Source organism: Sinocyclocheilus rhinocerous, unplaced genomic scaffold, assembly GCF_001515625.1.
Source record: "Sinocyclocheilus rhinocerous isolate Xijiao unplaced genomic scaffold, SAMN03320098_v1.1 scaffold1275, whole genome shotgun sequence".
In the NCBI taxonomy this organism is placed as follows: Eukaryota; Metazoa; Chordata; class Actinopteri; order Cypriniformes; family Cyprinidae; genus Sinocyclocheilus; species Sinocyclocheilus rhinocerous.
The window spans coordinates 809,106-820,120 of NW_015628268.1; the positions used below are offsets into that span (position 1 = coordinate 809,106).

The 11,015-nt window shown below is 38.1% G+C and overlaps 1 protein-coding gene across 1 annotated transcript in view; it reads left to right on the forward strand.

Moving 5' to 3' along the window:
* Window positions 1-11,015, forward strand: part of cacna1ab (calcium channel, voltage-dependent, P/Q type, alpha 1A subunit, b) — a 149,667-nt gene that overhangs the window by 101,830 nt on the left and 36,822 nt on the right. Inside the window, exons 24-33 of the mRNA XM_016548713.1 lie at window positions 558-859; window positions 1,609-1,744; window positions 1,820-1,949; window positions 2,251-2,310; window positions 2,397-2,503; window positions 6,443-6,454; window positions 8,394-8,493; window positions 8,588-8,748; window positions 8,878-9,018; window positions 9,114-9,315. Of these exons, the coding sequence (XP_016404199.1) occupies window positions 558-859; window positions 1,609-1,744; window positions 1,820-1,949; window positions 2,251-2,310; window positions 2,397-2,503; window positions 6,443-6,454; window positions 8,394-8,493; window positions 8,588-8,748; window positions 8,878-9,018; window positions 9,114-9,315 (1,351 nt within the window). The remainder of the gene's footprint in view (window positions 1-557; window positions 860-1,608; window positions 1,745-1,819; window positions 1,950-2,250; window positions 2,311-2,396; window positions 2,504-6,442; window positions 6,455-8,393; window positions 8,494-8,587; window positions 8,749-8,877; window positions 9,019-9,113; window positions 9,316-11,015) is intronic.

An 11,015-nucleotide genomic window follows, 5' to 3' on the forward strand; every position in this document is an offset into this window, starting at 1 on the left:
GCGCAGGGGAGCACAGGCGACCCCGACACCACCAGCACAGAAGGAGGGATGAAGATCGAGGGAGAAGACACAGAGAACACCACAGCAGAGGGGAGACAGGAGGAGAAGGGGAGGAGGGCCAAGAGAAGAGGCAGAGGAGGCATCGCCATGGAAACCATGGGGATGGAGATGGAAGGAGGGATAGGGAACGGAGTCGACAGCATAGAGCTAGAAAGTGAGTGCTCTGTGTTTCTTAAAAACTGTGCAGGGACTTAAAGAATTGTGGTGAATTGGTGAATAATTTATTTGATCAGCGAATCGTTACATGAATCATCTAAATGAATCGACCCACTGACATTTTAACATTAATAGTGTTACATTCAGTTCCTGAAACTTTCTGATCTGAACTTTCTCAGAATCAGGGTTATTATCATTAGCTGAAACTAAAACCATTAAAAAATAATGGTAACACGTAATGGTAAAGTAGTTTTTATTAAAAAAAATAAATGTGGCTAGATACAGCATACTGTTACTGTTGTTTCAGCTGTTAACGTCTTGCCTCTCACTTTTTTTTTTAGAGAGTGTAGCTTATCAACGGTTCGTCCAATTCAGCCTGGTCTTCCTCATGCAGAGAGCCAGTACAGCGAGGATCTGGACAACCTGCGCAATAGCAGCAAGATGGCCATCCACAACCCTGACCCCGACTTTTATGACCCCTACTGTGACCCAGAGCAGGCTAATAACCTGCTGAACCTGCGTGGACCAGATTTCCATGACAGCAGTCTTATACTGACAGACTGCACCAAAACCCCCAGTAAACTTGACCACACTGCCATAGATATGCCTCCGATTTACCCCTCATTCAACGCCAAGTTACAAGGTGAGGGACGAGCATGTGAATGTGTGATTACAGAAAATTCTAGGAGCATTTAAAGGGAAGGGACAGTTCACCTAAAAATGAAAACCCTTTTTTTTTTTTTTTTATACAATAAAACTCAATAGTCCAATGGTTTTTTTTGGATCTCTTTCTATTTCATTCCAAGGGCAAAAAGAGTTTTCACAGTTTTGAAACACTCTTTCTTGTATCTTTTTTGTATGTTCTGCAGAAGAAAGAAAGCCATACAGATTTATGACAACATGAGGATGAATAAATTTTTGTTTGTTGGATGAATCTTAGGCCCATCTGCACGCCTTTGTTCACATTTTATTGCATTGATTTGATAAATTGGATTTAAATGCGGTAAAATGTGTCAGATGGAGTTGATGACTGAAAAAAACAGGTAGCTGAAAAATTTTTAAATTAACTGAAAACATTAGGTTGTAGGTTTTATTTGATAAAATACACATTAAGAAAACAATGTTATTTAAATATAAAAATTGAAGTGATAAATAAATATAATAATTGCATTCAAAAAACTTTTAAAATGCAATTATTATAAGGAAAACCAAATACGTTTTTAAATAGAACTCTTATACAGAATTCAACATGCACAGATTCTGTGCAGGTGTGTCAATGAGTAAGATGCATTTATGTGTGTTAGTAAAAGCAAATGTTGTACTGTTTGATATTTGATGATGTTTGTGGATTTCTGTGCACGTCCTTCGTCCCACATTCCCTTCATTGTGCAGTGAACAAGAATGCCAACACAGAGCCAGCTAAAGGAGGAGAGAAGAAAGAGGAGGAGGAAGACGATGGTGGCGATGAAGACGGCCCCAAACCCATTCCCCCATTCAGTTCCTGTTTCATCCTATCCACAACCAACCCGTAAGTGTGTGTTCATCTGTGTAAACGCATGTGTGCAAAGTAAATGTATTTATCTTAACCAATGTGAGTTTTCAGGTTCCGAAGATGTTGTCATTACATCCTGACGCTACGTTATTTCGAGATGTGTATTCTGTCAGTCATCGCTATGAGCAGCATTGCTTTGGCTGCGGAAGATCCGGTGTGGCCGGAATCACCTCGAAACAACGTAAGATTAATGTTCTGAATATTATTTGTGACCTAACTAAGCTTTCTAGAAGTAATTTTAATGGTCTTGCATAATGTGAAACAAAAAAAAAGTTTAAATTGGTTTTATTTTATTTATTTATTTTTTTACAAATTCTACCAAAACGTGAAACTAAAACGAAATAAATCGAATCTGTTTTTACTAATAAATGTATTTATACTCAAGCAACAAACAGCTGGTCCTAACAGCTAATTAGGACAAAAACTCAGATTAACATGGATTTGTTCTCATATAGATTATGCATTTGCTTTTTGTTTTCCAGGTATTGCGTTACTTTGACTACGTCTTCACTGGCGTCTTCACCTTTGAGATGCTCATCAAGGTAAAGTGTGTGTGAAATTACTTGTGCGGTTGAGTTGTAGCATCTCATTTTATCTATTTGTTTTAATCCTCTGCACTGTTTTTCAGATGGTGGTGTTAGGCTTGGTTTTGCATGAGGGCTCATATTTTCGTGACCTGTGGAACTTTCTGGACTTTGTAGTGGTTAGTGGTGCCCTGGTAGCCTTTGCCTTCACGTAAGTGCCCTTTACCCCACCATTTCCTGCCCCAAAGTGCTGCCTGCTGCCCCTTATCTTCTCTTCCACCACCCTGTTGCCCCACTGCCACCCTGGAGCCTCGTCAGTACTCCCTGCCCCTTTCTCTCTTGGTCTCTTCCTTTTTTCTTTTTTCTTCTCCTGTCAGCACTGTGTGCCCTTCTTCTAAGCTCTCTATCTCTATTTTTTTTGTCACTTTGCATTCTGTCTCACTCAATCAGACACAAAGATGAAGGCCTTTCTCACGTTACACACACACACACACACACACGCGCGCATCAAACTTTCTGTCAGGACCAGCCTGTCTGTCTCTGTTCTCTCTCTGACTAATCAGCTCCCTTCTTGATAATGCCTCTATTATTTTCCATCCAACTCCTGCCATTAGCACTATGTGATGCACATAAACTTCTGTCCATCTTTTACTGTATTTTGATCAAATAAATGCAGGCATGCTGAATTTAATAGATTTATTTGCAAAACATTTAAAAATCTTACCTACTCCAACTTTTTGAATGGTATTGTATTTATTTTATTTAATTGATATCAATATTATTTATTAAAATAAAAAATCATTGATTCAAACCATTTTAGTTAAACTTTTTTTTCTCTGTATTGTTGAAATATTTGTCAAAAGAAGGCACACAGTATGCTGATATGAATGACTGTGTGTTAGCTGAATGCCCATAGTGAAACCTATCAGCTCGGATGTTCACATACACATGGCCTGATAGGTTTAAACCCTGCTTTGAGTTAAAAATCACTCCACAAGCAACGCCCAATTTTCATCCCTCGCCCCTGACCCTAATCTAAATGAAGCCTCTCCACCCTATCAAGTCTGTTTGTGTCCTGTGTCTCTTCCTATTCTCATTCCTAAAAACAATTCTTCCCCATCCTATCCCCTTCATCTTTCCTTTCCTCCTCGTTCCTCTCCTCTCCCTCCATCAGCACTAAGCTTCCTTGGACAGACTCCAGCTGTCAAGCTGTATATCATTTGGGCCTCCATTTGTTGAGTCTAAAAAGTGAGTGAAAAAGAGAGACAACAAGAGATAGAGAGAACAAGAGATACAGAAGGATAGGTTAAGGAAAAAAGAAATACAAGAAAAGAGGACTCCAGGTTGACAGTTGCTCCTCATTAAGTGTTTTTTTTTGACGTTCATCTTCTGTCCTATCTGTTGTTGTTTAACTCATTCTCTTTCTCGCACTCACACACACGAAATGAAAGGATGTACCCTTTCATTATTACCTGTGATTATTTACTCACCGTCATATTGTTTCAAACCTGTACATTTTTTAAAAGTCTAATTTTGTGTCCCATGCTAAAACTAACAGTATGCAGGTTTGATTCAACATGAGGGTGAATTTATTTTTGTGTGAACAATTGTTATTCTCTCCACTGCCTAATGCTTTCTAAATGGATGCATTCTGGGTATAGGCATGGTCATGTGACACGCAAGCATCTCAGATTACCCAGAATACCTTGGTTTGGTGGAAGAAAGGCTTGCCCATGTGTTACAGTTTCCCCAAAAGAAAAAAAAAACGACTCAACAAATGATTATGTTTTTGCCACCTTCATTCTTAGAATGAGGTTAATACAAATACCTGAGAAGCATGTAATCCCATAAACGCTATAGATTTGGGTTGTATGCGTGGGGTTGTGGACTGTATGTGCTGCTTGATAGTTACTCAAATACCATCCCACACTGCCACCTTGAGGTGACTGCAGTGTGGCGGCCATTTTGGCTCCACTGCAGTCAGTTATGGATTCCACCTTCATTCCGGCTCGAGGGTCTGATACACGGTGCGTTCCAAACGGGATATATCGCCCTCCGAAGGGCACTTCGGAGTGAAAACAATCATGGCCGCCATATTGAAGGGTCTTTCCTTTATCAGTCCATTCAAATGTTTCAAATACATAGACACAATATACATTACAAATACATATTACATTACATATACAAATATACATTATATTTAACGTAAAAGACGACTGGGGATCAACAGCGTACAAAATGTTTGACGAAGGCGCCTCCTTGATCGTCTCATTAAAATGACGCAGAAGTTCCCAAAAAGTTTTTTTGACCCCTACACCCTTCATCCCTTCGAAGCTCTCACTCCGGAGGGTAAACCTTTTGAAGGGATTAGGGCATTGGGATGAGCCCTTCTGAATGGAATGCAGGGACAGTCTGCTGATTCAAGGCTAAGGTGTCGAGAATCTCCCCCTGCATTGAGAGTTGGCATGGCAGAGGGAGGATTCTCCCCTACTGCAGTGGGTTGTCCTAATCTGTAAGTGTGATGAGTTTGAATCCTCAGTCATTGATTGGGGAAAGGCCCAGAGTATAAGACCTGCCAAATACCTGGCAGGGGTTAGTGTATGAGAATGATGCAGTCAGAGTCAATACCACAAAGAGCAGCAGACTCAGGTGTGTGTGTGTGTGTGTGTGGCAATTGCGAGCATGAGTTAATCACTAATAAAGCAGCTAAATTTGATTAACAGGTCAGCACACTTTGATTTTATTTCTCTTAACTATATAAATTTAACAGGGTATATAATATTGTGTATAAAATAATTTATAAAGTATATTATATACACTACTGTTCAAAAGTTTGGGGTCAGAAATATTTTTGTTTTTTGAAAGAAATAATACTTTTATTCAGCAAGGATGCATTACACTGATCAAAAGAGGCAGTTTAGACATTTATGTTGTTACAAAAAAGTTGTATTTAAAAAAATAACAAATTTATTGCATCTTAAAATATATTCAAATAGAAAACAGTTGTTTTAAATTGTAATAATATTTCACAATGTTACTGTTTTAACTGTATTTTTGATCAAATAAATGGTGAACATATAAGACTTTCAAAAACATCTTACCAACCCCAAACTTATATATATATACTTCAAAATCGGGGCTTATTGATATCAGTGTACAGTACAATCTTGCACCCAGATTAAAAATAAGTGTGCGTAGGCAACAAACTTTCTAGAGGAGAGATCAGATGTTCCAGTACTCACTATATAACACTACAGTGGTAAGTGCTGATCTTTACTCAGATAATGGGCTAGGTTGTGAAATAAACAGATAGATATGATCTCATCTCAGATCTGTACATTATTTACCCTTATCAGATCTCTCAACAGCCTTTAAACGTTTTAAGGAGTCTGGATTTTAAGACTAATTGACCCTTTGCTAAGCCCCTCCCTACTGGCCAACCTGTTACACAACAACAGTTTACAGACAATTTTAAACAAATATGCAAAGAAGCATATGTGGATGGATGATATCCTTTCGGTTTTTACTGCACAGTTCACTAAAAATGCTGCTCATGAAAATCTCTTATTCATTCCAATGGGACGTTTTGTAAAGCTTGTGTGAGCGGACAAGAGTATCCAATTAGGCGGTGCTTAGCAATGGTCAATTATATTATATATGTCTATAGAATTTTTGAATACATTATTTAAAGACGCATTAATCAAAGTTTCAATATTGTAACCTATTGGATCACATCACACAAATCACACAAAAGCAATTGTTTTTGATGACCAATTCAAGCATATTTGTCAGCTGTGATCAATTTTGCAATAATGTTATTTAACATATTTGTATGTGTAAAACACTGCTTAGTGCATCTTTAATTTCATTTGACTAGGTCTGTACTTCCTAATATCTGAACATGGGGCTTTCAACTCTTTTAATCATTCGCTGAGGTTTTTATCTTTTTGTTTGTTTGGTCCTTTTTCTCTGTCTGTCTGTCTCTCATATTGATGTTGTTCTTCTGCCAAGCCACTCCCAGTATCTTGTTTCTGTTTCTGTCTCTCTTTCTCTTTTTCTGTGTGTGTGTATTCCTCTCTTTTCTGTCTCTTTCTCTATTCCGCTGTCTGTCTCTGACCCCCTCTTATGTCTACACCTTGGTGATCAACAGGAGCCTCTCTCGGTAAAGTCTCCCCTCCTTATTGTCGCACGGCTACCGTCCAGCTCACATGATGGCTTCTCTCTCTTTCTTTCTTTTTCCCTTCCCGACCCATTCTTCCTTTGCTCATCTGCTCTGGTTCTCTCCATTCCACTGCTTGTTTTATTCTTCCATGACTTACATTGGTTCTAACAGGTCCATCTGTGGACCTAAACGAGTGAACACAAAGTTACAGAAGACGTCACACTTTTGCACACTGCTTATGTTACTACACACCTCTCTCTGAGCACAGTCAGGAGCGAGTAATTGATTATCTGTAACCTGGACCTTTTCCAACGCTCCGACTCAATCAATCTGCCATGAGCTGGCCAGTCTTCAGCTGGGACTTGCCTGGAAGTTCATAGTTAAAGACAGCTGTCTTGGCCGCTTGATTGAAGAGTTCTCTGATTGTGTTTGGGACCTGTGTAAATACTTTTAAAAAAAAAATACGTCTGCCACATTCACAAGACTGTTCCTGGGACAATAAGGATTCACTGTCTACACTGGGTGTTTTATGGTGCAAGATGGCACTAACATTAGAGTAGTCTACTCTAGAAGCTTCAATTGTGGATTTCATTGATGGACATTTTTTTGTGAACTGCTCCAAGCATCTGTCTAAAATAAAATAGCTCTATTTACATTTGTACTGTTAATGTTATAAGCTGTATATTTTAAAAGCCTCTTTATTAACCCATTATTAACCTCAGTATTTATATATTTATCGTTTTTGTTTTAATTTTTTTATTCTGAAATGACCCTTGCATTTTTTTACTATGAATTGTATTAGTTATATATTTAAATAATCTCATTATTAACCCATTATCAACCTCACTATTTATTTATCCAGCATTATTTTTTCATGTAATGAATTTAATCTTTTATTTTTAATTCCCTTGGAATTTTTGTTCTCTGAATTTTAGTGGTTGTATATTTAAATAACCTAATTATTGACCCTTTATTTATTTTATTTCATATATTTTTTTATGTTATTTATTTAATGCCATTTATTATTATTATTTTAAAATAACCCATGCAAAGTCCTTTTTTGGCAATAAAGCATTATTTTATTTCTAATTTTAGTCTTCAGCTTACACCTGATTGGTCCATGTTAGTAAATATTTTGGGATAAGCAACTTTGATGCACCCAGTGTAGACAGACTTGGACCATTGTGATGCTAAACATTAAGTTCTTCAAAATGGCCAGTTCATTGAATGGCCAGTTTCTTGAATATCTTCTTGTAAAAATCCAAATGTGCTTTGGAGAAAGGAGGTTTATCAACAGTTTTTTCTTTTTATTTCCTTATTGGTTTGAATGCAATGAAATGTCCTTGTAACTTGTCTTTGTCTCCTGGTTTGAGCTTCCTCAAGTTCTTCTAGGGACAAGATACAGTTGGACTCAAGTCTGCTAACCTTCTGCATCTCAATGAACCCTCAGTCTTTTCATGTTACCTACGATTAACACAAACAGCCTCCATATCCCAGACCTCCATTCCCCTGTCTGCTCTAAAACAGCTAAAAACCAAAAAGAAAGAAAGAGGTTTGGCTGGGCATTGCACTGGAAAATGCCTGACAGTTTTTCTGACATACTTACTTGAATGTGTTATGCTTTTGGAATGCCCACAGAAGGTAGACGGAAAACCTACAATGGTTGTGAATCTGTGAAGGCCTGTGAAGACTTGTTTGAAGAATTTTTTTTTTTTAAATAAACAATCCACAAAAAATACGTCTAATACATGATAAATACTGCAGTATTAACTGTTGCATGGTGATATTGAAATTATCTTCTACATTAAGAGCAAAAGGAAGCCCAAGAAATGGTCTAGAAGTGAAATGTGATTGGAAATGTCTTTCAAGAATTCATGTCTCTCTTTATGTCTCGCCATACAGCATGTTGATGTCCTGTTGTTTGTCTCCAATCCACAAGGGGGAGCAGTAAGGGGAAAGACATCAGTGTCATCAAGTCTCTGAGGGTTCTAAGGGTGCTACGTCCCCTGAAGACCATCAAACGTCTTCCCAAACTAAAAGTAAAAGCCACACACACACACCTACACAGCTATGATACATGTTATCACACCATCTTGTTTTGTGCTATACCAATTTCATGTCTCTTTCTCCCAGGCGGTGTTTGACTGTGTAGTGAACTCTCTGAAGAACGTGTTGAACATCCTCATTGTCTACATGCTGTTCATGTTCATCTTTGCTGTGGTGGCCGTGCAGCTCTTTAAGGGACGATTCTTCTACTGCACCGACGAGTCCAAAGAGTTTGCCCGTGACTGCAGGTAAGAATAGACAACGTGCAATGAAAAATTGTGAATTTGGCAACATGGTCCACAATAATACATGTATACTCGCCTATCCTTATAAAAAAAGTCTGTTTGCTGAATTGTGCATGTGTATTTGTGTTTCAGGGGCGAGTATTTGGTGTACGAGCGCAATAACGAGGTCAAATCGCAGAAGCGGGAGTGGAAGAAGTACGATTTCCACTACGACAACGTGCTTTGGGCCCTGCTTACTCTCTTTACTGTGTCCACCGGAGAGGGATGGCCGCAGTGAGTTGACATGTGCTCACAACCTGTGTGTCATCTCTTGTGGCTTTGTATCTCTCCTTTTATGTCATCGCCTCTTCTTGTCACTTTACTTTCAGGGTGTTGAAGCACTCTGTGGACTCTACCTATGAGGACCAGGGCCCGAGCCCGGGGTATAGGATGGAAATGTCCATCTTTTACGTGGTGTACTTCGTTGTCTTCCCCTTCTTCTTCGTAAACATCTTTGTAGCTCTCATCATCATCACTTTCCAGGAGCAAGGAGACAAGATGATGGAGGACTACAGCCTTGAAAAGAATGAGGTACTTGCAAATTTATTCCTATGTGTAAACCAAGAAACATGCCTAATTTTGACCTAAATTGAAGGCAGCATCTTATAAATCTTCCAATCCCGTAGTGCATTCCAAGGTGGTGGACAGTTTAGTTTTATTCATTGCTAAAAAGTAGTTCAATAAGAAATCATTTCATATAATTCATATAATGTGGTATTTCAACCAATATCTTATGACTTGTTTTGCAATGAGCCATCTGTGTAGAAATGTGATTATAACTATTGGCTATTTTGTCTATTTTGGTATTATCGAAAGTTTCATTTGTGAAATAGTCAATTTTATCACAAAATCTAGAAATTAGTAGACTGCTATATATATATATATATATATATATATATTAGTGCTGTCAATCGATTTTTTTTTTTAAACTAATTAATCACACATTTTTCTGAAATTAATCGCGATTAATCCCACCTAACATGAAAGTTTTTAAATATACTTTTATATTGCAATAATTTCACATTCAATCTTCAAATTAATGTACAAACAACATAAAGACTGTGTATTTTTTAATATTTGTTTAATGGCATCTTTTTTTTATGACTGAAGGCCAGTATCACTGATACCAATACTACTGATATCTCTATGAAATTGTTTTCCCCCCTAATATTTAAACATTGACTATAGCCATTCAACATTACAGTATAATTGAGAGCTATCAATTTTAACATTTATTAGACTTTAAAAATAACTTCTAATTTAAGTGAACTTAAAGGGGTCATATGATGCTGCTAAAAAGAACATTATTTTGTGTATTTGGTGTAATGAAATGTGTTTATGCGGTTTAAAGTTAAAAAAACACATTATTTTCCACATACTGTACATTATTGTTTCTCCTCTATGCCCCGCCTTTCTGAAACGCGTCGATTTTTACAAAGCTCATCAGTCTGAAAAAGCGAGGTGTGCTGTGACTGGCCAGCTATCCAGTGCGTTGTGATTGGCCAAATACCTCAAGCGTGAGACGGAAATGTTACGACCCTCACATACTGTTGATGCCGTGTCCCGGCCGGAGCGACGAGACAAAAACATTAAAACCCATTACAAAAGAGGCATTTGTTGCATCCAGTGGGGACATAACTACTGATTATAATGACTTATACTGTCTTTTTACGCATTGCGTTGCATCGCGCCGCGTAAACATAAAACTCTGTCTGCATTTGTGATCAGAGAAATGACAAACAACAAGTGCTAACGTTAATCCACACTGCCCAAAACTCGCGTTTGAATCATCAGTGGCAAATGAAAAAAGAAAACGTACTTACGTGAGTCAGAACTGCCGGCATTTTAGCCTCAAGCGTGAGACGGAAATGTTACGCCCCCTTACCATACTGTTGATGCCGTGTCCGGCCGGAGCGACGACACATAAACATTAAAACCCATTACAAACAAGGCATTTGTTGCATCCAGTGGGGACATAATTACTGATTATAATGACTTACACTGTCTTTTTACGCGTTGCATTGCATCGCGCCCCGTAAACATAAAACTCTGTCTGCATTTGTGATCAGAGAAATCAACAAGTGCTAACGTTAATCCACACTGCCCAAAACTCGCATTTGAATCATCAGTGGCAAATCCTTCAAATGAAAACGTACTTACAGTCTGTGAGTCAGAACAGCCGGCATTGTAGTCTACTCTCCCAGGATCAGGAAACAGTCCTCCATAAAATG